The sequence below is a fragment of the Xenopus laevis genome, chromosome 5S (assembly GCF_017654675.1).
Source record: "Xenopus laevis strain J_2021 chromosome 5S, Xenopus_laevis_v10.1, whole genome shotgun sequence".
Taxonomy (NCBI): domain Eukaryota; kingdom Metazoa; phylum Chordata; class Amphibia; order Anura; family Pipidae; genus Xenopus; species Xenopus laevis.
Window position 1 is genome coordinate 42,069,447 of NC_054380.1, and position 27,568 is coordinate 42,097,014.

Here is a 27,568-nt window from a genome sequence, read left to right on the forward strand (position 1 = left end):
GTTCTTAATATCTGCATTTAGTCTTAATAATACACAGGGAACCCCCATACATAATGGACTCCTAATTACAAAATAATCACAATAAAGTTGTCGAGGGGGTTGCACGGGTAATCTAATTATCTAACATCAAGTAGATTCAAGTTCTCGGTTTGTCCTATTTAGCTCTAAACGATACCAACACGTTCCTATAAAAATCATAAGGATGTGTCACTGTCAAGGAGGTGCTGCACACCAAATATTTTCCTTTAAGAAAACAAAAAGGCAAAAAGTATGTTCAGCACAAACCATATTTATAAAACTAATGTTCTACAAGGGGTATACTGCCCCTTTAACGGCTGAACTCAAAAATAAACTTCATACTCAAGGTAAGGCCTTACCAGGGATCTATAAAGATGCTAAAGTATGGTTTCATCCGTTTTTTATGCAGTATATATTAGCTTTAGTAGCCACTAAGTGGCACTGCCTAGAGTTACACAGTTTGTTGTCCACAAAAGGCCACAAATCATTTTCAATTAGTGGCCCCAACACTGTACCATTTAGAGTATAACTAGCATTTATTTTATTTCTACCAAAGTTCATAACCTGCATAATCCTTTGTAGATATCAGTAGTAACTTTGGAGATTTCATGATTCTATAACATTTATATACAAAGAAAAGAAAAATAGAAACAGTAGCTAGAACTGTCATCACATGTTGTAAATGTTAAAGCAATGATGATATCAGTTTATTCCGGATATCCTGCTAATAATCTCCTTATTCTCAGGTGAGGAAGCTTTTACATTTAAAGATTATGAAAAAAACTGCTTTGACAGATTTTTAAGTTTCCTATAGGGAGTTCTTATATGTCTGATATATCATATGTCTTCCTAATGACTTAGTAATGTAAACCATACTGCTTTGGGAGATTTCAGCATCCACTCATTGTTTTGAATCCTATTTCCCGTTATAGTTATATGAGATCTTAATTCAGTATTTTAAAATCAATTTTATAATTTTCTCCTGATTTCGCTGTGGTTGGTAGCTAAAAAAAACTTTGTTTGTTAAAATTGAAAATACTCTATACAAGTACACAAAATGAAAGTACTTTCAATATACATTAAAGTAAGTTACCTGTTAAAATATTAAATCTATTTCTTTCAGGTAGTAAATTTTAAAAGGTTATGAATGGTGAACAGCCGCCCAAAAAAAAGTCATGTTTTAGTTTTCATCTTATTTGACATATTCTTAAACTAATCACTTATTACTGAAATCATAATTCAATATTTTAGGATGAAAGCTGAAATAACACAATGCCTGCCAAAATCACTGTAATGCGTGCCATTGACTAAAACTAAGAACGTCTGTGAATGCCAGTTTTGGAGGTTCTTGCCTGAAGTGTGTATGGGACCAGAACAGAGTAGTGAATACAGGTACTGTAGTTCAGGCAGCAAAGTTTTAGGCCCCTTTCAACCAAAATTTACTGGCCGAGAAAAATGTCTCATGTGCCTTAAAAGAACAAAATGATTGATTTATAATTAGGTTTTACATTTATTTATGTTCAGTAGAACAAAGCCTTCTTAGATATAATAGCTGGAACAGCCATGATTGCTCTGATGAGTAAAATTATCCACAGATTCTAAGGTCAAGTGCCCTCTAGTTTTTATTCTTATTTTTCTGTTTTAATTGTTGTTCTTATTTTATAGCTTATGAATCTGTTCATATATATTTCCAAACCACTGCCTGGTTGGTACTGAAAATAAAGCAACCACTAGCTGTTTTAGAATAAAAAGTTAACTAATTGTTACCATGCACACAAAAAACTAATTGCAAACTACCTTAGAATATCACTGCTTAGACAATACTAAAAGTAAAAATTAAAAATTAAATATCCCCTTAAAGCGCAAGTCAACCCAAAATAAAAATGTGCCTAATAAAATTCTATGTAGCTTTGCAATACGCATTTATTAAAACAGTGTTTTAAAGTTTTAAAAGGAAACAATTGCTTTTGAAAGCAACATTTGCTTAATTCCTGGTTGTTACTTTTTAAACAATGTTGCAAAAGTCTTAGTCAATTAAACTGGCTTGTTTTACATTGTTTCAAAATTCTGGGCCATCAGGGCAGACAATAGAAAGGGACAGACAAACTCTGCTTTCAATAGCAATACAACTTAACAGTTTCATTCAAAATGTTTCTTCATAGAAGAGAGTGGACAAGGTAGGGGAACCTCCCTTTCCTTGTTAAATGAAGGTTCATGTTACGAAGGATCATTCCAGTACTACAAAAAGATCTTTGCTTGCATCAGAATTATAAACTACAGGCTAAATTAACCTTGTACAAACATAAATTATAAACTAGTTTGTTGTTCACAAAATATGTGTATTAAATTATATATCAAAAGAACAGTAACAGAGAAAATAACACAAATAACTACAAATAAATAACCATAATTACAAACAGTCCATTCTGGAGGAAATAAAGTCCATCTGGAGAACAACAGGAAAGTTGGAGAAGAGGAAAAGAAAGGAATAGGGCAGAAGGTTTTAGTATAGGAGTGTTGAGAAAATAGAACACATTAAAGGGGTTGCTCACCTTTAAATTAACTTTTAGTATAATGTAGAGAATGATATTCTGAGACAATTTGCAATTGGTTTTCATGTTTTATTATTTGCAGTTTTTGACTTATTTAGCTTTTTATTCAGCAGCTCTCCAGTTTGCAGTTTCAGTAATCTGGTTGATAGGGTCCAAGTATCCTAGCAACCATCCATTTATTTGAAAGGGAGACTAGAATATGAATCGGAGAGGCCTGAATAGAAAGAGGAGTAATACAAATGAGCAATAACTATAAATGTGTAGCCTTACAGAGCATTTGTTTTAGATGGGGTCAGTTTTTTTTTTTTTTTTTAAAAGGCAAATAATTAAAAGACTATAAAAAAAATAAATAATGAAGGGCAATTGTAAAAATGCTTAGAATTGGCTATTCTATAATATATGAAAAGTTAACTTGAAGGTGAACCACTCCTTTAAGAAGGAAAGCAAAAACTGGGAAAGGAGTGCAGTAAGAAAATAAAATAAAGAGGAAAACTTATAGAAAATGTGACATGCGAAAAATAAAAGTGGAATGGGTGAAAATGAATGAAACCGCAAGAAAAGGCAGAATAGATGAGAACAGAAGAAGACTGGGTTTAGGAGATGGCAGAGAAGGGTGAATAAAGTGGATATGGATAGTGGAAGTGAAAAATAGAAGGTGGAAAGTAAAGTGGAAACCAGCCAAGTGAAAGGGAAGAGTTAGAGAATGACATATAAGGCAAAACGTAGAAGAAAAAGTTGGAATAGGAGGAAAGGAGTCATGATTTCTATCTTTTTGGATGTTATTGCTCAACATATGGCACTGAAAAGTGAAAGATGTGCAAATCAGTGAACATTTTAGCATAGAATACTGAATTCAAACCAGGGCTTATAATATTTTTTTGTACATTTCAAAAAATTAAACAAAGTAAAAACCTTTGTTGATTCAGTTTTGCTACTTTCCTATTTGTCTGCAAGAGAGAAAAAGAGGTGCAGTTTGCCATAAAAATTATTTAATCCACCTCTATTACCAACGGTAGTTGCTTTTGTGTTATGGTAGTGGATTTAGTCATTTATGCCACGTAAGAATACCCCTTCAATATATTGATTTCATCGGATGCAATTTAGTTTTGAAACCATAAAATTAAGCAACAGTCCTTGTATAAGCTATTGATCCCAACAGATACAGTCTGTATTGATAAAAGTCATAGTGCTTAACATCTGCTAATGCAGAGCTCAATAAAATACAGTTTGATGTAATATTCTAGCATTGTAGTTCCTTACTGTAAAGCATATAATTTAGAAATGTAGTATTTTACAAAATAACCTTTCATAGGTTCATTATTATAGTGTGCAGCTGGTCAGCTGTGTGCTCTGATAAACTTCAATCACTCTTTACTGCTGTACTGCAAGTTGGAGTGATATCACCCCCTCCCTTTCCCCCCCCCCCACAAGCCAAACAAAAGAACAATGGGAAGGTAACCAGATAACAGCTCCCTAACACAAGATAACAGCTGCTTGGTAGATCTAAGAACAGCAATCAATAGTAAAAACCCATGTCCCACTGAGACACATTCAGTTACATTGAGAAGGAAAAATAGCAGCCTGCCAGAAAGCATTTCTCTCCTAAAGTGCAGGCACAAGTCACATGACCAGGGGCAGCTGGGAAATGGACAAAATGTCTAGCCCCATGTCAGATTTCAAAATTGAATATAAAAAAATCTGTTTGCTCTTTTGAGAAATGGATTTCAGTGCAGAATTCTGCTGGAGCAGCACTTTTAACTGATTCATTTTGAAAAAAACATTTTTTCCCATGACAGTATCCCTTTAAAGTGAAGTGCACCTTCCCCAGTTCCTCCCTGTGCCTAAATTTCTACAAGTGAAACTCATCATATTGTAAAGCAGGCGATGAAATTTCCCCTGTGCTTGTGTCTAACTAAATTTTAGTCTGAAGGACAGCCCAAGATCATTCATTCACATAGAGCTCTGCAGACTCCATAGTGTCCAATCCTCCTATTTTGTTTGCTCTTTAAAGCTGTAAGACCTAGCTGGTATGGTATTTATTCAGAAGCCTGTTGTAAAATTTAGGTTGTATTATTCTCTGGGCCTCCCACAGGGTTTGCTGTATAGGTAGTTACACCACTGCTTACCATTAGACCCCCCTTGGGTTCTTGGGTTATCCCGCCTTAGGTTCTTGGGTTGAAAGAATAAACATAATAAATATTCTTTCTTTGTACCCAAGAACATGTGGGAGATAAAATAGAGTATGTTAAGCTTTAAGCAGATTGTCAGAAATGTTATAAAAGCTTTTGCAAAAAATTGCAGTAAATTAGAGTACAAATACATATTTAGCCATTCTAAGTTAACTTAGTTTTAGGGGCTTTTTGAGACACGAAATGCAGGAAGTGTATATTTGTTTTCAGCAGCCCAGGTGTCAGCTGTGACAATTTGTATGTACTATTAATACTGTAGGCCAGGGCTGTCCAACCTCTGTAGAACAGAGGGCCGAAATTTTTCTGGTCTACGTGGTGGATGGCCGATAATGGAAGTCAGTGTTGACCACTCCCCTTTAAGCCACACCCACTGTAAACCACACCCATATTAACACAAGAACTTTTAAGATCATATGCACATTAATGGTGGTAACAACAAAAAAACAAACGGTTGGTGCTCACTGCAGGGATATCCCTCATCACTCATATGTGAAAAATTTAAGTCATGTTAAAACATACCCTTAAATCCATATTCCTCCTCCCTCCTCTGTGGGTAATACAACAACCCCCAACACATGATGAAACACCTAAGGGGCCCCTAACAACAATTTCCAAATGCTAATAAACCCCCAGAACAAACCCCTACCAGGCTTACATCCCACAAGTAGTGTAGGGCAAGCAGAGAAGGGCACACCCAAACATCACTGGGCAAGCAGAGAATGGCACACCTAAGCAGCACTGGGCAAGCAGAGAATGGCACACTCAAGCAGCACTGGGAAAGCAAAGAATGGCACTCCCAAGCAGCACTGGGCAAGCAGAGAATGGCACACTCAAGCTGCACTAGGCAAGCAGAGAATGGCACACCCAAGCAGTTCTGGGCAAGCAGAGAATGGCACACACAAGGAGCATAGGGAAGGCAGAACAGAGCAGGAGACAGGGAAACCTATCAGGACTCTAAAATGGACAGTTCATACTGTGCTACATACAGTGACACAGTGCTGGTGCCCCTCCAGCAGTTTGTATGAGTGTGAACAGGTGAACAATGGGCAGTTTCAGATGTACAGATCTTGAACAATAGAGGCATTACAAGTGAGAACAATGCAGGGGGGGGATTATATGTGTGAAGAATACAGGGGATTACAGCCTGAATGAGGTTTAAACAATTCAGAGGTCAATTAATCTATGTACTGATACCTTTTAAATTTTACACATGGTAAGCAGACACAGCAGGCAGACTTTTGTGTGGGGCGCCACACAAGGGGGGTCGCCAGTTAGACAGCCCTGCTGTAGGCTAATGTTATATGTGACATTTTTACGCCGGCAGATAAACCCTCCAATGCACTTAATAGAATGCTTATAAGAAGACTGTTTTTATGTTTTTATTATTATATATATATACCCAATAGATCATCAGTCAGAAAAGCTATATACATATTTTTGCGTTTGTTACCCAGAAACAGAGACTCACTTGAATAATCTAGCATTTGAAATACCCCAGCAGTGTCAGTGGCAAAGGTTATTATATTTGGACACCGCTCTCATTATGGAATAAAGGCCTCCTTACTTAATGGTTTAATTTGATTTTCTTTTAAACTACTTTGACTCAAGAAAGGTCTCCAACCTATTGACTTGCTGAGACTTTCATACTGCCAGGAGACATAGAACACTTTTGTTTGAATTGATGTAATTAAGAACTGATATTGAATAACAGTAGCCAATATTATTGTTTAATTTCATTTAGAATAGTCTAAGATTTTAACAGATCATAACATTAAGTAGAAAATGTTGAACACATTATATATTGTATTTGAATTCAAGTAGAAATGTAATTTTCCACTTGAAAAAGAACAGCAATGTTCTGTACTGTTCACTTGAAATTTATATTGGAAACACATTCCCAGGATGTTAACGACATGCATATTTTCCCTTCCACTAGAAGGTATGTAAGGAACAAATGAGAATTTGATTTAATTATGAACTAAAAATCATTATAGAAATGCAAGGCAATCCTAAATCACAGAGGTACATTTCAGATCTTTTGACTTCTTGGGTCTGCTGAATTATCACATTCTGTAAGGAATGAGCAAACTTAAATAATAATACTGTACTAAGACATTTTCATTTTACTCTGACCATGACAATAGCTATGGGCACATTAAGGGATATATTTAGATCTTTGCTTTTTTTTTCTAACTTGTAAGTGACTGTTCAAATTTATTGATGATTGGTTGCTATGGGAAACATCACTGGTGATGTGATAAATAAATACGCAACATAAGGTCATATTTACAATAATTTGAATTTGTGTATTTTTAGGGGATTTAACCACAAATGTTTTAAAAAAAACATACAAAAGTCTACTTATTTATTAAAAGATCCGAACAAAAAAAGCATGAACAAAAAAAAGTGGAACGCATCTCAATAAGAAAGGGAAAACCTCAAAATCCTTGTTTACTCCAATGTGTCATGCAATTCTTAGAAACAGGTGTTACATGTGAGAGTTGCATGAATGGATGTGTGAAGTGTTCTGAATCCGCAGGGGTACAGATGTTAGAACAGCATTGTATGTAGCAGACAGGTGGTGTTGAAGGCCCCCGCCTCTGTTCAGGGATGGTTTCTCCACCTTGACATGAATCACCTCTTTCACGCCTCGTTCAAACCAATGGTCTTCTTTATGCAAGATTTGGACATTGCTATCTTCAAAGGAGTGTCCCTTGTCTTTTAGGTGTAGAAAGAAAGCCAAGTCTTGCCCTGTAGAGTTCGCCCTCCTATGCTGAGCCAATTGCTTGGTGAGCAGTTGTTTTGTCTCCCCAATATATAGATCTGTGCATTCCTCGCTACACTGGACTCCGTATACCACATTGCTTTGTTTTTCTTTTGGTGTTGGATCCTTTGGGTGTACCAGTTTTTGTCTCAGTGTGTTGCTAGGTTTGAAAAACACCGGTGTTTGCTGAAAATCCTCCTGCGTTTCTCTTGACACTCCAGCTACATATGGGATGACGATGTTTCACCTACTATGTGTCTCTGGGCGGTTATTTCTATTGGTGTTCCTGTTGGGCTTGGTTGCTGCTGTTTTGAAAAAGGCCCAGTCTGGGTAGCCACACGCTTTCAAAGCTCCTCTGAGATGTTTTTGCTCTTTGTCTTTTGGTAATCAAACAGCAGATATTGATCCGTATGAGTGGGTTTCCTGTATACTTCCATTTTCAAGTTACCCCCCTCTTAGATGCATATCAAACAGTCCAAAAAGGCAAGTTTGTTCTCATGGACATCTTCCCTTGTAAACTTGATGTTATTGTCCACTGAGTTAATGTGTTCTGTAAAGGCCGCCATTTCATTGGATCTGATTTTAACCCAGAATCAATGCCTATGTAAATTTCAGATGTCACCTCTTTAAAGAGTTACAATGTGCCATTGTGATTGGATTAGTGGAAGAGTTTATTTGCCGAGAACTTCCCACACCAGTCAGTTGAACTGGATGAGTAGTGAAACATCTTCAATGATTACTCAGCATGTCCAGTTGTTTTAGATTTACCAACATTGTATATTTTCCACATTAGGGTAAATAAGGTCATATTCCTTGGAGACTTTGTTAACATAGCCAGGAAGTTGCAGATTCAGAAAAAAATGCCAAATATACTTATTTTATCTGGAAAAAGATTTTACAGTGCTCAGTTATTTTCAGTAGAGTTTGCTTAATATTAACTTGAAGGATGTTGTATTCCCAACCATAGTAAAAGTTTTTAATGCTTTCCTAAAATCTTCTACTGTAAAGTGCTCTGCATTTCATTATTCTGTGAAACGGTCCAGCTCAGTGACTCATTGGTAAATGCTTAAAAGAATCTATTATACTATACTTATTTATTCATTTCGTTACAGGGACAGATAAGGCAAATGGGAAAGTTCAGACTGTGTCACAGTTATTAAACAAAGTACTAAACAACTTTATTTAGTATTAACTGTCAGGCTTTTCTCTAGCAGGAATATAAAGTTGTGCAATTCAGCCTTCAGTATGTATTGCTTTGTTAGGTTTTTGAAGTAGTGAAGTTTTTTTTAAAAAAAACTTTAATTCACTGGGGCAACTGATTTGAAAAAAATCACCACAATGTACAGGCACATATATAGTGCCATAGAACACTGGACAACCTAGGAGAGTTACTGCAGTTATTACAGCAAATTAAATTTGATGTAGACAATAATGTGGCTTTTGCTGATTATGCCCTGGATGAACTGGCCTCATTCAGTCACCAGAATGTGACTGGCAGGGGATCAATGGAGGTTAAGAACAATGAAACACGGTTTTATTTATCGCTCTGTGCTTGGTTGTGGCTACTAAACTTCAGAATATATCCTGCCATCAACAGTACTCTGCATTCAAATTGCGTAATCATGTATGCATTTTTGAGTGATTAAATGATTCGAGTGTTTTAGCAGAGACAATTGTCAGTATTGTCTGTGGAAGGGTATGTCATTGCCCAAAATGTCCCTGGCAACTTTAGATTCTGTATTGAAATTCAAACTCCTTAACTCTTTAACTGATTTAAACAAGTGTTAAAACTTTTGTGTGCCTCTCTCTCTGCTGCAAGCAGAACTTGAATCTATTTCCGCTAAACGGCTTACTTCAGGATATACAGTTGTGTTCAGAATAATAGCAGTGTGTTTTCATTAAGTGAAAAAAGCTCAAAATCCTTATAATAGCTTTTATTGCCGTATACGCAAATTCATTGGGAACACTGCACATTCCATTGCAAATCAAATCATGAAGAAAAATGTATCAAATTTGTGTTATTCCTTTATAGAAAGTGAAGAAAAGGGAACATGAAGCTGTTCAAAAAAATAGCAGTGTTTGCATTATTCTTTAAAAACTCAGACATTCACTGTATAAACTGAAAAATAACCTGAAAAATGTTTGCTTTCCTTTGAATCACTGAACAAATATTTAGTTGTAAAACCACTGCTTCATGACCCTTCAAGTATTATGATGTATTAAAACTGATCCATGATCCCTGGTATGTGATAAATAGGCCCAGCACTATAGTATGAGAAACATCCCCATGTCATGATGATTGAGCCACCATGCTTCACTGTCTTCACAGTGTACTGTGGCTTGAATTCACAAACTCACACATTAGATTTTTGATAAATAAGTGCATACATTTTATCAAATTTCAGCCTCACAGTCAAACTACTGTCTGGTTGGACCCTAGCAACCATATACCTGCTGAAAACTGGTGAGCTGCTGAACAAAAAGCAAAACCATTCGAAACCCACAGAAAATGACAAGTAAAAGACCAGTTGCAAATTGTCTCAGAATATCAAGCTCTACATTATACTAAAAGTTAATTTTAAAGTGAGCAACCCCTTTAAAGCCTGGCAGAGCCATCTCCCTCCTTGCTACTACTCATACAAACCCACTCCTCCTTTAATACTTTTTTTGCATTATTTTCCTAGCAAGAAGGCAAGCAAAAATAGTTTAGCTTAGTGGAAAGACTTTTTTCTAGACAGCTATTATAAGAAAATTAATTGTACAGTGAACAAAAATTTGGCAACTTTTCCCTGGCATGGTTCCCAGGGGGCGACCCTTATTTCTTAACATAGCAATTTTCTATTTAGGAATACTGAATGGCACATACTATTAAAAAAAGTATAATATTATGGTTTACAGTATTTACATGAAGCAAGGTTTTATATATATAAGCTGTTTTATGTAATATATTTTTATAGAGGCCTACATTGTTTAAGGGGTATAGTTTTCCTTTAAAGGAGAAGGAAAGGTTAAAACTAAGTAAGCCTTATCAGAAAGGTCCATCTAAATATACCAGTAAGCCCCCAAAGTAGTGCTGCTCTGAGTCCCCTGTCAAAAGAAACACTGCATTTCTTTCCTTCTATTGTGTACACATGGACTTCTGTATCAGACTTCCTGCCTTCAGCTTAAACCTCATTGCCCTGGGCAAGAGCATGCTCAGTTTGCTCCTCTTCCTCCCCCCCTCCCTTCTCTACTGTAATCTGAGCCCAGAGCAGGGAGAGACTCAGGCAGGAAGTGATGTCACACCATGTTAACACCGCAGCTCCTATCCTAAACAAACAGTAAGTTTCTAGAGCTTACTCAGATATGGTAAAACTTTCTACAGAATAAATATAGCATTCCATCTTGCACTATTGCAGCTAATCTATTGGCAATAAAATGCCTCTGTAGCTTTTCTTATATATAGTGAATAAAGTACCACCTCTTGTAAAATATAAGGATATTATAAGTACCAAGAAGTTTCATGACCATATAAAAACACGAGGCCGAAGGGGTAATAGCTTTCTCTGTAGTTTCCGTGAGAGTTGTGGACAAATCAGGCTCAAAACCGCAGGTACTTTGCTGCAAGGTTTATTAAACACAACATGTTTCGAGCATTGTGGCTCTTTGTCAAGTGTTCACAGGTGCACATCGTACAAAAACTTTAAATACATTAGACTCCTCCCCTCCACCATCATTGGTAGACAGATTAACTTCACCCAATGGTTAAAAAGTGGTTAAAAGTAATTAAAAGACAAGGTCATCAGAGGTTACTGCTTCGGGGGTTTATTCGCCTAACCTCCATCAGTCCAATCCTTTTTGTGTCAAATTGGTGTCCCCTCCATTTGTGCCAAGTGTCCATTATTAAAAGTCCATATTAAAGTGTCCAAGTTAAAATCCAGGTTATTACACTTTACCCCTTTGTACTGCAATGAAGCCTACAATAAAGAGTCCAAAATTGCTTCAAGTATTCACTTAAGTGATCATTCATTTTATATACTGTAAATAGAGCACACGATAAGCACAAATACATCATATTTACTATTTTGCTTTTCATTTAATTTACCTGCCCTTATAGCGACATTGCCCAGTTTCTCTTACCACTCTGTAGTGCTGTAACTGTAGATTCTTGTTTCTATTCTACTCTGTATCTAAGGGCAGCCGCATATCTCTAGAAAGGATACAAAGTTATATTAGTACACAGGGATAGCAACATAGTATACACATTTGGGTTAACACTTATAGAAAACTTGCAACACTCCATTGGTCGTTCATACCTGCTGGGGCTAAACTGTTCAGTTTCTTTATCCAAACTGCTTCCCTCTGTAATAACAGTTTTCTAACATCCCCTCCTCTTTGTGGTGGCTCTACCACCTCTAACACCAACCATTTTAACTGGGACACATGATGTTTATTTATGTTAAAGTGTCGTGATACCGGGGTATCATTTGCCGTGCCATTTTTAAAGTTACGAATGTCCCCTTTATGCTCTTTTATTCTCTCTTTCACCTTACGACTTGTTTGTCCCACGTATACTATGCCACACGGGCATTTTAACATGTAGACCACCTGCTCCGTTTCACACGTAGCGTAACTGTGTAGCTGGATGTTACTTCCCTTTGTCGGATGTTGTACTTTATCCCCTTTTATAATGGATGGGCAACATACACAGCTTAGACAAGGAAAGGTGCCTTTAATGGGTTTACCTTTAAACAGTTTCCGCATTCTGCTTATTTTTGGTTCAGCAGGGCAGAGTATATCTCTGACTGTATGGCCTCTTTTATAACAGAATAGTGGTATATCTGTGGTTGTTTTACTTAATATCTTGTCGTTCTGTAAAATAGGCCAAAATTTCTTAACAATTTTCTCCACTTTCTTGCTATGCCTACCGTAAAGGCTCACTAGAGGAATTCTATGATTTTCCTTTTTTCTTTGGTTCTCAATTAATAATGTTTCTCTAGGTATTTTTTCCACCTCTTTTGCAGTAGAGGTCAATCTTTCTCTCTTATACCCTTTCTCTGTGAAGCGTTTAATCAATTCCCCTGCGGCTGTCTGATAACCGTCTTCCTCTGAAGCAATTCTCCTAGCTCGCATAAACTGGCCTTTTGGTATGGCATTAATGCATTTAGGGTTATGAAAACTTGAAGCATTCAAGAGATTATTACGGTCTGTGCTTTTTCTGTACAGATCTGTGCAGATTTTATTGTTCTTTAATGTTAATTGTACATCTAAAAAATTAAGGGATTTAACTGCCACCTCTTTAGTAAACTTAATTGTGGGGTGGCTTTGATTTGCTTCTTCCACCATAGTATGGAACTTCTCTATGTCTCCTTCCCAAACTACCAGGATATCGTCCACATATCTTTGGTATGTTACAATGTGTTTTTTATATCTATGCTGCAAAAAGAATTTATTTTCTAGATGGTGTACAAATAAATTGGCGAACGCTGGAGCGACCGCCGCACCCATCGATGTCCCCTGGGTCTGCCAATAGTACTCCCCCTTGAACCTAAAGTAATTCTTTTTCAAAACCATAGTAAGGCAATCTAACAGAAAATATATCAGGTTGTTTGGCAGGTTAGTTTCTAGTAGGTACTCTTCTATACACCTTATACCTTCCTCCTGTGGAATAGACGTGTAAAGACTTTCTATGTCAATGCTACATAAGGTGCAGTTTTCATTCACCCCTTCTAATGTATTGATTTTCCTTAATAATTCCCTTGTATCCTTCAGACAATTAGGTAGTTGTTTAGTCAATGGCTGCAAATAAAAATCCACGTATTTACTTAATGGTTCTAAAACTGAACCTATTCCAGATACGATAGGGCGACCCGGTGGATTCTCCACAGATTTATGTACCTTTGGCAACAAGTATAATACTGGGACTCTAGGATGGTCTATTGCTAAAAAATCTGCTGTTTTTTTACTAATTGTGCCATTTAACAATGCATCATTTACCATAAACATTATTTCTTTTTTTATATCTTGGGTTGGGTCTCTAGGGATTTTCAAATAATTCCCTGGGGTATCCAGCTGCCTCATCACCTCTTTTTCATACATACATTTATCCATCACTACTGTGGCGCCTCCTTTATCAGCTTTTTTAATCACTATTTTTTCGTTACTTTTAAGTTTTTTCAAGGCTGCTCTTTCGTTGAAGGATAAATTATGTTTCCCTGTATGTGAGGTTTCAAACTCTTTTTTAACCTCTGAGGTGACCACATATTCAAAAGCACTTAAGGCATCATTATTAACCATAGGTACGAAACTACTGGTCTTTTTAAAAGGACATGTATCGGTTGCATTTCTACTGGGATCTAATCCTGAATCTATTTTAGGGAAACACATTTTGATCTTCAAATTCCTTATAAATTTTTGAAAGTCAATTTCCCAGGCGATAAAATCAACCTGGTATGTAGGAACAAATCCTAGTCCTTTATTCAGAACTTTTTCTTCAGCAGGAGTAAGGGTATAAGACGAGATATTAAGTATATTGTTTTTTACCTTTATCTCCTCTTCCTGCTCGGATACTGCTCCCTTTGAATTGGTTCCCTTGGATTTCTTCTTTGTTGCTGCTCGTGTGTTCCTCCTAAAAAAGGCACGCTGTAATTGCCACAGGGGTTACTCGTGCTGCTGGTGGAAGGCGTAGAGGTGCTGCTCCTGCTGCTGTCTGACGACCGCTCCCTAGTGTAGCGTGGCTGGTAAGTCGTATATTCGCGCCCCCTCCTTCTGTTGGTGTTCCTTGCGCCGTATCGATATACCGGCTGAACTCTGTCTGGGTAAGGGGCCGGCAGGTCGGTCTGACTCACGGGCTCTTCCCCGTCTTGATAGAACCGCTGCCTTCTCCGCTCCTCTCGCCACGTGTAAACGCGGTTTTCTCTGAAGTCCTTGGCGTCACGCTCGAACTTACGCTGCTTCCTCTCTACTAGCTTTTCTCTATGTCGCAACAAGAGATCAGCGTGTTCGGCCAGGATGTTCTTTGTTACTTCTGTTCCCTCCTTAGCAGTCACCTTTTCTTTCAGGTCTGCAACCTTTAGGCGGACACTTTTCACTTTCTCCTGAAGACGCTCAATTGTCAGGACCATCAAATCCAGGCTGCACTTGTTGCATATTTCCTCCCAGCGTTTGGTTAACACTGAGTCATCTGCACACAGGTTTGGCTGTAGGTTAACCCTTAGTCCTCTAGGGATAAATCTTGCCTTTACATATTGTGCCAATGTTGAGATATGCAGGTTAATAGTAACTTCATTCTTTTGAAAACTATACAGTTCTCGTGCTAAATCTCTGTTTTCAGGTTTGTGCTCAGATATTGTAAGACTTGCCTCTATGCCTTCCAGTATCTCCTGGATTTCTTTTTCGCTATATGCGAATGTTGAGGCTCCCGACTCTGTCTGGCTGGGATTCATCGATGTGCTTGGTATTGTGTAATTAGATGGTATCAGTAGGGACTCAATTCAGCTGAAGTAAAGTAGGTTGATACCAATTACACCATTACCTGCCTGTGCCACTGCTTCTGTCCCGATTAGAAGCCAAATATCTGTAGTTTCCGTGAGAGTTGTGGACAAATCAGGCTCAAAACCGCAGGTACTTTGCTGCAAGGTTTATTAAACACAACATGTTTCGAGCATTGTGGCTCTTTGTCAAGTGTTCACAGGTGCACATCGTACAAAAACTTTAAATACATTAGACTCCTCCCCTCCACCATCATTGGTAGACAGATTAACTTCACCCAATGGTTAAAAAGTGGTTAAAAGTAATTAAAAGACAAGGTCATCAGAGGTTACTGCTTCGGGGGTTTATTCGCCTAACCTCCATCAGTCCAATCCTTTTTGTGTCAAATTGGTGTCCCCTCCATTTGTGCCAAGTGTCCATTATTAAAAGTCCATAATATTTAGCCCCAGCAGAGATATGCGGCTGCCCTTAGATACAGAGTAGAATAGAAACAAGAATCTACAGTTACAGCACTACAGAGTGGTAAGAGAAACTGGGCAATGTCGCTATAAGGGCAGGTAAATTAAATGAAAAGCAAAATAGTAAATATGATGTATTTGTGCTTATCGTGTGCTCTATTTACAGTATATAAAATGAATGATCACTTAAGTGAATACTTGAAGCAATTTTGGACTCTTTATTGTAGGCTTCATTGCAGTACAAAGGGGTAAAGTGTAATAACCTGGATTTTAACTTGGACACTTTAATATGGACTTTTAATAATGGACACTTGGCACAAATGGAGGGGACACCAATTTGACACAAAAAGGATTGGACTGATGGAGGTTAGGCGAATAAACCCCCGAAGCAGTAACCTCTGATGACCTTGTCTTTTAATTACTTTTAACCACTTTTTAACCATTGGGTGAAGTTAATCTGTCTACCAATGATGGTGGAGGGGAGGAGTCTAATGTATTTAAAGTTTTTGTACGATGTGCACCTGTGAACACTTGACAAAGAGCCACAATGCTCGAAACATGTTGTGTTTAATAAACCTTGCAGCAAAGTACCTGCGGTTTTGAGCCTGATTTGTCCACAACTCTCACGGAAACTACAGATATTTGGCTTCTAATCGGGACAGAAGCAGTGGCACAGGCAGGTAATGGTGTAATTGGTATCAACCTACTTTACTTCAGCTGAATTGAGTCCCTACTGATACCATCTAATTACACAATACCAAGCACATCGATGAATCCCAGCCAGACAGAGTCGGGAGCCTCAACATTCGCATATAGCGAAAAAGAAATCCAGGAGATACTGGAAGGCATAGAGGCAAGTCTTACAATATCTGAGCACAAACCTGAAAACAGAGATTTAGCACGAGAACTGTATAGTTTTCAAAAGAATGAAGTTACTATTAACCTGCATATCTCAACATTGGCACAATATGTAAAGGCAAGATTTATCCCTAGAGGACTAAGGGTTAACCTACAGCCAAACCTGTGTGCAGATGACTCAGTGTTAACCAAACGCTGGGAGGAAATATGCAACAAGTGCAGCCTGGATTTGATGGTCCTGACAATTGAGCGTCTTCAGGAGAAAGTGAAAAGTGTCCGCCTAAAGGTTGCAGACCTGAAAGAAAAGGTGACTGCTAAGGAGGGAACAGAAGTAACAAAGAACATCCTGGCCGAACACGCTGATCTCTTGTTGCGACATAGAGAAAAGCTAGTAGAGAGGAAGCAGCGTAAGTTCGAGCGTGACGCCAAGGACTTCAGAGAAAACCGCGTTTACACGTGGCGAGAGGAGCGGAGAAGGCAGCGGTTCTATCAAGACGGGGAAGAGCCCGTGAGTCAGACCGACCTGCCGGCCCCTTACCCAGACAGAGTTCAGCCGGTATATCGATACGGCGCAAGGAACACCAACAGAAGGAGGGGGCGCGAATATACGACTTACCAGCCACGCTACACTAGGGAGCGGTCGTCAGACAGCAGCAGGAGCAGCACCTCTACGCCTTCCACCAGCAGCACGAGTAACCCCTGTGGCAATTACAGCGTGCCTTTTTTAGGAGGAACACACGAGCAGCAACAAAGAAGAAATCCAAGGGAACCAATTCAAAGGGAGCAGTATCCGAGCAGGAAGAGGAGATAAAGGTAAAAAACAATATACTTAATATCTCGTCTTATACCCTTACTCCTGCTGAAGAAAAAGTTCTGAATAAAGGACTAGGATTTGTTCCTACATCCCAGGTTGATTTTATCGCCTGGGAAATTGACTTTCAAAAATTTATAAGGAATTTGAAGATCAAAATGTGTTTCCCTAAAATAGATTCAGGATTAGATCCCAGTAGAAATGCAACCGATACATGTCCTTTTAAAAAGACCAGTAGTTTCGTACCTATGGTTAATAATGATGCCTTAAGTGCTTTTGAATATGTGGTCACCTCAGAGGTTAAAAAAGAGTTTGAAACCTCACATACAGGGAAACATAATTTATCCTTCAACGAAAGAGCAGCCTTGAAAAAACTTAAAAGTAACGAAAAAATAGTGATTAAAAAAGCTGATAAAGGAGGCGCCACAGTAGTGATGGATAAATGTATGTATGAAAAAGAGGTGATGAGGCAGCTGGATACCCCAGGGAATTATTTGAAAATCCCTAGAGACCCAACCCAAGATATAAAAAAAGAAATAATGTTTATGGTAAATGATGCATTGTTAAATGGCACAATTAGTAAAAAAACAGCAGATTTTTTAGCAATAGACCATCCTAGAGTCCCAGTATTATACTTGTTGCCAAAGGTACATAAATCTGTGGAGAATCCACCGGGTCGCCCTATCGTATCTGGAATAGGTTCAGTTTTAGAACCATTGAGTAAATACGTGGATTTTTATTTGCAGCCATTGACTAAACAACTACCTAATTGTCTGAAGGATACAAGGGAATTATTAAGGAAAATCAATACATTAGAAGGGGTGAATGAAAACTGCACCTTATGTAGCATTGACATAGAAAGTCTTTACACGTCTATTCCACAGGAGGAAGGTATAAGGTGTATAGAAGAGTACCTACTAGAAACTAACCTGCCAAACAACCTGATATATTTTCTGTTAGATTGCCTTACTATGGTTTTGAAAAAGAATTACTTTAGGTTCAAGGGGAAGTACTATTGGCAGACCCAGGGGACATCGATGGGTGCGGCGGTCGCTCCAGCGTTCGCCAATTTATTTGTACACCATCTAGAAAATAAATTCTTTTTGCAGCATAGATATAAAAAACACATTGTAACATACCAAAGATATGTGGACGATATCCTGGTAGTTTGGGAAGGAGACATAGAGAAGTTCCATACTATGGTGGAAGAAGCAAATCAAAGCCACCCCACAATTAAGTTTACTAAAGAGGTGGCAGTTAAATCCCTTAATTTTTTAGATGTACAATTAACATTAAAGAACAATAAAATCTGCACAGATCTGTACAGAAAAAGCACAGACCGTAATAATCTCTTGAATGCTTCAAGTTTTCATAACCCTAAATGCATTAATGCCATACCAAAAGGCCAGTTTATGCGAGCTAGGAGAATTGCTTCAGAGGAAGACGGTTATCAGACAGCCGCAGGGGAATTGATTAAACGCTTCACAGAGAAAGGGTATAAGAGAGAAAGATTGACCTCTACTGCAAAAGAGGTGGAAAAAATACCTAGAGAAACATTATTAATTGAGAACCAAAGAAAAAAGGAAAATCATAGAATTCCTCTAGTGAGCCTTTACGGTAGGCATAGCAAGAAAGTGGAGAAAATTGTTAAGAAATTTTGGCCTATTTTACAGAACGACAAGATATTAAGTAAAACAACCACAGATATACCACTATTCTGTTATAAAAGAGGCCATACAGTCAGAGATATACTCTGCCCTGCTGAACCAAAAATAAGCAGAATGCGGAAACTGTTTAAAGGTAAACCCATTAAAGGCACCTTTCCTTGTCTAAGCTGTGTATGTTGCCCATCCATTATAAAAGGGGATAAAGTACAACATCCGACAAAGGGAAGTAACATCCAGCTACACAGTTACGCTACGTGTGAAACGGAGCAGGTGGTCTACATGTTAAAATGCCCGTGTGGCATAGTATACGTGGGACAAACAAGTCGTAAGGTGAAAGAGAGAATAAAAGAGCATAAAGGGGACATTCGTAACTTTAAAAATGGCACGGCAAATGATACCCCGGTATCACGACACTTTAACATAAATAAACATCATGTGTCCCAGTTAAAATGGTTGGTGTTAGAGGTGGTAGAGCCACCACAAAGAGGAGGGGATGTTAGAAAACTGTTATTACAGAGGGAAGCAGTTTGGATAAAGAAACTGAACAGTTTAGCCCCAGCAGGTATGAACGACCAATGGAGTGTTGCAAGTTTTCTATAAGTGTTAACCCAAATGTGTATACTATGTTGCTATCCCTGTGTACTAATATAACTTTGTATCCTTTCTAGAGATATGCGGCTGCCCTTAGATACAGAGTAGAATAGAAACAAGAATCTACAGTTACAGCACTACAGAGTGGTAAGAGAAACTGGGCAATGTCGCTATAAGGGCAGGTAAATTAAATGAAAAGCAAAATAGTAAATATGATGTATTTGTGCTTATCGTGTGCTCTATTTACAGTATATAAAATGAATGATCACTTAAGTGAATACTTGAAGCAATTTTGGACTCTTTATTGTAGGCTTCATTGCAGTACAAAGGGGTAAAGTGTAATAACCTGGATTTTAACTTGGACACTTTAATATGGACTTTTAATAATGGACACTTGGCACAAATGGAGGGGACACCAATTTGACACAAAAAGGATTGGACTGATGGAGGTTAGGCGAATAAACCCCCGAAGCAGTAACCTCTGATGACCTTGTCTTTTAATTACTTTTAACCACTTTTTAACCATTGGGTGAAGTTAATCTGTCTACCAATGATGGTGGAGGGGAGGAGTCTAATGTATTTAAAGTTTTTGTACGATGTGCACCTGTGAACACTTGACAAAGAGCCACAATGCTCGAAACATGTTGTGTTTAATAAACCTTGCAGCAAAGTACCTGCGGTTTTGAGCCTGATTTGTCCACAACTCTCACGGAAACTACAGATATTTGGCTTCTAATCGGGACAGAAGCAGTGGCACAGGCAGGTAATGGTGTAATTGGTATCAACCTACTTTACTTCAGCGTAATAGCTTTCTCTACTGACTTAGCAGAAGTTATCTTTGCAAATAATACCGGATATAAAATATTATGCTGCAATTCTTCTCAACTGAATTTTTTTTTTAATTAATTGAAATAGCAACAGTGATTCTACACAATTTGTCCTGGCGGTGTTGTAACTTGCTGCAACTCATAAGACATAATTAGAATTGCCCTGGACTGCAGGGAATCATGATATGAGCAAATGTATTACTGCATAGAGTGTTCTCTCAGGGGAGGAAAGGAGGTTGGATATGAAAAATGAGTTCATATTGTAAGCATATCACATCGATAACACATTTCAGTGTCTTTAAATTGTAGTCTTCTTAGTACCGAGATGCATAGCTTCCATCAAGTCCCTGTCGCAGAATGGATGGCTTATTAATTTTTTTCAGTGCATCCTGTGCACACTTAAATTATGTTTGTAACATTTGTATAATTTTTTAGGTGACACGTGGGAATAATCAGTATTTCTGTCTTGACATACTGTTAACTGCTAGATACAATGGAAAACAGACATTTTCTAGTAAACACTCGTACTGAGCAATGTTTTAGTCTTAAACCAGAGAAATGGATAGCTTTAAACTGCTAAGTACTGACCATGTCCATTAGTAACCCAGTGTAGTAAATCAGTGATTGCTTTTTTTTTCAGATGGCTGCAGGTAACTTAATGAATGCAACAGTTTGGTTTGTTTTACTGCCCATGGGCAAATTTGCTAAGTGTAGATAAATTACCTCCAGTGTGTGTTAAGTGCACCTAAAGAGGGGACTGCAAGTAGCCACATGAATTTGCCAGAGCTGTGTCTGTCCTGTGCTGTGTAAAAAATATTTCAATAACATATTATGGGGGTTATTTATTAAAGTCTGAATGCCAAAAACTCTGAATTTTCAGTGGGAAAAAAACTTGAATTTTCAGAAAATCCAACTATTTCAAGCTTTTCGGGGAAATATCTGAAAAATGTTGGCTTTTTGGGAAAAGCCCAAAAAAATTGACCAATTCGGGGAAAAACCTCACAATTCAGATTTTCACTCGATTTTATCGAGATGTTGTCCCTGATATGAATAAATAGAGATTTTTATTATCATAAATATGGTCCAATTGTGGATTCTAGTTTAGTCTAACTTTTTTTAAATTGTGATAAATAAGGCCCTATGTGTCAAATGCCTGCTGCCAGTACCAATACAACATCTGCTTATCACAGTTTCCAGAAGCAGTAAAATTATAGCATATGACAGTTTCCAGAAGCAGTAAAATGATATCACCACTGACCGGACTGAAGTTTGGACCATATTCTGCTGAACGAAATGGACAGTATTAACTAATAACATAGTTTGTAATATGATTAAAGGAGCTCACTTTCAAACAAACATGTACAGACTCTTGGGTAACAGTTAATCCTTTTCTGAAACTGTAGTACCTGGAAATTCATATTTGGTTCCGATTATATATTGGATTTTCTGGCAAGAACTTTTTGTACTCAAGAAGAATTCAGCCAAGATACATTTCTCTTAAATCAATTTGAAATCTTAAGTTTAGAAAAGATTATTTATGGCATCTGGAATGCTTCTTATTATAACAAAATATGCAATTACATTGATTGAAGGTGGTCTGTGTATTAATAGGTTCATTATTTTTTTCTTGAGTAGGGCCATAGAGATTATTATTGTTCCAATAAATATTGTTGTCTTTTATAAAAGTAAATTTGTACCTGATAATTCTCTGAAAAGACTTATCTCCAAATGTAGCAGGTGGAAACAAAGACTATAAAGTTGTTAAAAGAATACTGCATGTTGCCATATCACTGCAATTTAGGTGAAGATACTAAATGCATGAAAATATTCCTCAGGGTCAAGAGACACAGGTCTAAATACACAGAAATAAAGGCAGATGGTATACTAGCAAGACTGTGACTACTACTAAAGCATTTTAAAGGGGCAATATACTACCTTGTTCAATATTAGGACTAGTGCTGAACATAATGTTTTCCTATAGTTTGTTCGCCAAACAAACATGAAAACTGAAGCTGTCCACAATTGGTAGATTACCAGAGTTACCACCTTTCTACCGAAACTTAACCAACCAATGACGTAGAAGAAAGGGCATGAATGAGAGGGTAGGCAAATTACTTCACATGGAGGGTTTGGAAACTAGTCAGGGTGAGACTATGGCATGGCTGGATGAAGCAGACCAAATAATTGTGAGGAGGTGCATGAGGTGTGGGCTGAAGACAGTAAGGCATTACAAATTTACTGTCAAAATACATTACTTTCCTTGGCTCCAGCTGGTATTTTACTGGTATTTTACTGGCTAGTTTTGTGCAATACTTGGCCACTATTAGGGTAAGGCACACCCACTAAGATTCGGAAGAATTAGTCGCCGGGCGACTAATCTCCCCAAAAAGCCTTCCAGCTGAAGAAGAGACAATTTATCACCAGGCGACTTAATCCCCCTGAATCTTAGTGTAACACCTATTTGGGCTGCATAGCACACAAATAGTTAAACTGTCCAGCTAGCAGTAGAAGCATGGGTTACACGCGACTTCACACAACAGGGTCAGGGCCTTCGCCATGTGGAAGTGTTCCCTCTATGGTGTAGTGCAACTACATCCCCCCAGGCTACTGTGCATACAACAAAAAATGGGCGCCAGGAGGTTCTTGCAGTAAAACAGAAACGGTTTATTTAACTATGCACGAGGCAAGTGACCACAGGTTTAGTAGTCACGCAGGAGCTGAGGCAATAGCACATTTCTCACACAGAGCTGCAGGCATTAGGCATTTCTCACAGAGGAAAGGTCTCCATTAGGCATTTGCAGTATTCACACACATTCCCTCCTGGAAGTTGTCAGGAAGCAGCTTCTACCCTACAGTCCCTCTTCACTGAGGTCCCTGACTGAAGGCAACACATAAAGCCTCTGGGAAGCTACTCCCTTACTGCAAATCCTTGTTGGAGCTTCAGCTGCTCTTTCTCTCTCACCTCTCTGCCTTTCTCTCCTAGAGAGACTATAACAAGTCTGCCCTAGTGCAACTATTCCTCATTCACGGGGTTACCTGGTCCCCGACTTCTTCTTCCAAAGCACATGGGCCTTTCTGGGCCTAGCTGTGCCCAGGCTCCCCTGAGCTCACCCAGCTGGATCACCATCCACAGGCCAAAGAGGAAGTGGCCACTCCCTACACACACTATATAGCAGTGTAGCAGGGGAGTGTCATTCTCTCCTGGCAGATCACTCTAAGAAAAAGGTGGGGGCCTTAAAGCTGCAGGGCAGATTACCCAGTAGGGGTCCCTACATTAGCATGTGCGATTACCAGTAGATAACACCCATTGTTGTGAATGTGTTGGTTTACAAAAACAGAAGTCCATTATGCAAAGGTATTATCTGTGCACTGGGATTCTACCATATGGTTGTAAAATCCATATATCTATATATCTATATATCTATATATCTATATATCTATATATCTATATATCTATCTATCTATCTATCTATCTATATATCTATATATATATATATATATATATATAAATTCCTCGGATGGAACAGCTGCTGAATAATTTCCTCAGACAGCATGATTAACACAAGTCATTGGCACTAAGGGCTCAGTTTGATCACTGCTTCCTGTAGTGGAGATCAAAACATCCATTGCTTTAAGTAAATTTTTTCCTGGTGAATGGATATAACCCAGTGTCATACAGCACAGGCTTGTTACCTGAAAACATTTATGATTTGTATTTGCATTTCATTTTTACAAAGGAAATTAGCCCATGTTTATATCAGACCAAAGAATATTTCATTAACTTTTCCTCTGGCATCAGTTTATTTATCAGTAGTATTTACAAATGTGTTTATTGACCTTTAATATTCTTATATATAAAACAAAAATGTTGTTTAAAATGAGGCATCTTGTCTCTAAATATACAGCAAGTCATATAATTACATGCAAAGTGCCCCCCAAACTGTTTACTAGTAGAAACCCTTACATATATTCTGCTTAGGTAGGATATACTCTATCAAGATGAATGTCCTTCCACTGATTCTATGTTTATTTAGGACAATTCAAATACATCTTTTTTATTTGGGCAGGCAAAAAAACGCAAATTGCTGCTAAGATCTTACACCAACCCATCGCCAGGGTCAGGAATACCAAATCTACAACTTCTTAAAGAGAAACAGCAATTTGTATGCAGTATTTATGCATACAGAATTCTGCTAACAATTCTGCTAAAATTGTCAGGAGAGCTGTTCCACACCACTATACTATACTTCAGTTATTATGAATATACGTAGAGAATAGACTCCCAAATGCTGCCAACAGCTAAAACAATTAAAGATAATGGAATAAAAAATTAACATTGTCAGGTTTCCCCCTCCTAGAACACCTCTAACTTTATGTGGTTATAGGATCTTTCCAAAATTGTAAGAAAACTTCCAACTTATGAAGATGGACAGATATACAGTGGGGAAAACAAATATTGAACACATTTTTCTCAGTAAATATATTTCGGTTACAACTCAAGTAGTCTACACATACAAAGTACTCAAAACAAATAAGTCCATACATTTAGTTATGTGTAATAACGTAGAATGACACAGGGAATAAGGAGGAACACATGAAGAAGGAGGTACAAAAAGGCACTGAAAGCCAAGAAACCTGCTGAAATCTGGCAGTTTTAAAAAGCAATCAGTGCAAATTAATATCAGCTGGTTTAGTCCAAGTTTATGGCCTATAAAAAGGGTTCTCATTACCAAAGTATTACACAAGAAGCAACTACTGAGGGGTACATACCCAAAAGTTACTGTCTGCCAGAAGTAAATGAAATAAGGGTTACCTTTGTGATGTGTGGGATTGTAATTGTGATGTCAGTAGGTTCAATTAGTGAATTCATTCATGAACAGCGTACTTTGATTAAAAGTTGATTGGAGAGGAGAAAACATATAAAGAAGTGCAGAAAATGATAAGCTGCTCAACTTAAATTATCTCAAATGCTTTAAAATGTCAACCAAAACCTGAAAAACTTGAAAGAAAATGGAAAACTACCATTCAAATGGATAGAAGAACAGGCAAAATGGCAAAGACTGAGCCAATGATCAGCTCTAGGAAGATCAAAGAAGGTCTAAAATTACCTGTGAGTAATGTTACAATAAGGGCTCTTACACACGGCCGTTCCGACCTGCGCTCCCCTGCGTTCCATTTTTTGGCGTTCAGCCGCAGGGGAGCGCAGGAATAGACGCAAGTAGGGATGTAGCGAACGTCGGAAAAAAAGTTCGCGAACATATTCGCGAACTTGCGCAAAAAACGCGAGCGGTTCGCGAACGGTTCGCGAACCCCATAGACTTCAATGGGAAGGCGAACTTTAACATCTAGAAAAGACATTTCTGGCCAGAAAAATGATTTTAAAGTTGTTTAAAGGGTGCAACGACCTGGACAGTGGCATGCCAGAGGGGGATCAAGGGCAAAAATGTATCTGAAAAATCTGCCTGTGTGTGCTTGGAAGAGATAGTGTAGGGGGAGAGCTGTTAGTGATTTCAGGGACAGATGATAGTAAGTTTGCTGGCTAGTAATCTGCTTGATACTGCTCTGTATTGGAGGGACAGAAGTCTGCAGGGATTTGAGGGACATTTTAGCTTAGGTAGCTTGCTGGCTAGTAATCTACTGTTCTCTTTAAACAACTGCCATACGTTGACCTTGTAGGCATTGTTTGCCCAGTTTTTTTGGACGCAGCCACTGAAGCACAGTTGCCAGAAAAAATATGCCATATAAATGCTGAAAATAGTCATTTTTCGCCATACGTTGACCTTGTAGACATTGTTTGCCCAGTTTTTTTGGACGCAGCCACTGAAGCACAGTTGCCAGAAAAATTATGCCATATAAATGCTGAAAATATAAATTTTTTTGGTTGCAGCCACTGAAGCACAGAGGCCAGAAAAATTATGCCATATAAATGCAGAAAATATGCATTTTTTTGGTCGCAGCCACTGAAGCACAGTTGACAGAAAAATTATGCCATATAAATGCTGAAAATATAAACTTTTTTGGTTGCAGCCACTGAAGCACAGAGGCCAGAAAAATTATGCCATATAAATGCAGAAAACATGCATTTTTTTGGTCGCAGCCACTGAAGCACAGTTGCCAGAAAAATTATGCCATATAAATGCTGAAAATATAAATTTTTTTGGTTGCAGCCACTGAAGCACAGAGGCCAGAAAAATTATGCCATATAAATGCAGAAAATATGCATTTTTTGGTCGCAGCCACTGAAGCACAGTTGCCAGAAAAATATGCCATATAAATGCTGAAAATAGTCATTTTTGCCATATACGTTGAGTCAACGTATGGCAAAAAATGACTATTTTCAGCATTTATATGGCATATTTTTTCTGGCCTCTGTGCTTCAGTGGCTGCGGCCAAAAAAACTGGGCAAACAATGCCTACAAGGTCAACGTCGTTTTTTTGGTTTGCAGCCACTGAAGCACAGAGGCCAGAAAAATTATGCCATATAAATGCAGAAAATATGCATTTTTTTTGGTTGCAGCCACTGAAGCACAGAGGCCAGAAAAATTATGCCATATAAATGCAGAAAATATGCATTTTTTTGGATGCAGCCACTGAAGCACAGTTGCCAGAAAAAATATGCCATATAAATGCTGAAAATAGTCATTTTTTGCCATACGTTGACCTTGTAGACATTGTTTGCCCAGTTTTTTTGGTTGCAGCCACTGAAGCACAGAGGCCAGAAAAAATCAAACCAGTAGGGTTTGCACCCTAGTTTGTAACGGTGGCGGAGGGAGGAGGAGGACGCTAAAGGACAGCTGTGTGTGGAGTCATGAGGCTTGAAGAGAAGGACAGCTGCATAGAAGTCAGAACAAGTCTTCCGGCGTGCAGTAACCCTCCGAGATCCACCCCTCATTCATTTTAATAAAGGTCAGGTAATCGACACTTTTGTGACCTAGGCGAGTTCTCTTCTCAGTTACAATCCCTCCTGCTGCACTGAAGGTCCTTTCTGAGAGCACACTTGAGGCTGGGCAAGACAAGAGGTTCATGGCAAATTGTGACAGCTCTGGCCACAGATCAAGCCTGCGCACCCAGTAGTCCAGGGGTTCATCGCTCCTCAGAGTGTCGATATCTGCAGTTAATGCCAGGTAGTCCGCTACCTGCCGGTCGAGGCGTTCTTTGAGGGTGGATCCAGAAGGGTTGTGGCGCTGCCTTGGACAGAAAAACATTTGCATGTCTGACGTTACAGACTGGCCAAAGGGCTTTGTCCTTGCAGGTGTGCTCGTGGCAGGATTACTGGCACCTCTGCCCCTGGAATGTTGATGATTTCCTGAAGTGACATCACCCTTAAAAGCATTGTACAACATGTTTTGCAGGCTGGTTTGTA

General features: G+C 38.3%; 2 protein-coding genes across 2 annotated transcripts; one reads left to right on the forward strand and one right to left on the reverse strand.

Moving 5' to 3' along the window:
- Positions 1-11,119: 11,119 nt before the first annotated feature.
- Positions 11,120-15,416, reverse strand: LOC121394194. The gene is made up of 2 exons (XM_041564440.1): positions 14,046-15,416; positions 11,120-11,712 (listed from the first exon to the last, which is right to left on the reverse strand). Exon 1 carries the CDS (start codon positions 14,945-14,947, stop codon positions 14,048-14,050), a length of 900 nt encoding a protein of 299 aa, XP_041420374.1. The 5' UTR covers positions 14,948-15,416; the 3' UTR covers positions 11,120-11,712; positions 14,046-14,047.
- Positions 15,417-15,449: 33 nt separating this feature from the next.
- On the forward strand, positions 15,450-20,048 carry LOC121394195. Its single transcript, XM_041564442.1, has 2 exons — positions 15,450-17,122; positions 19,456-20,048. The coding sequence occupies exon 1, from the start codon at positions 16,221-16,223 to the stop codon at positions 17,118-17,120; it is 900 nt and encodes a 299-aa protein (XP_041420376.1). The 5' UTR covers positions 15,450-16,220; the 3' UTR covers positions 17,121-17,122; positions 19,456-20,048.
- Positions 20,049-27,568: the final 7,520 nt, after the last annotated feature.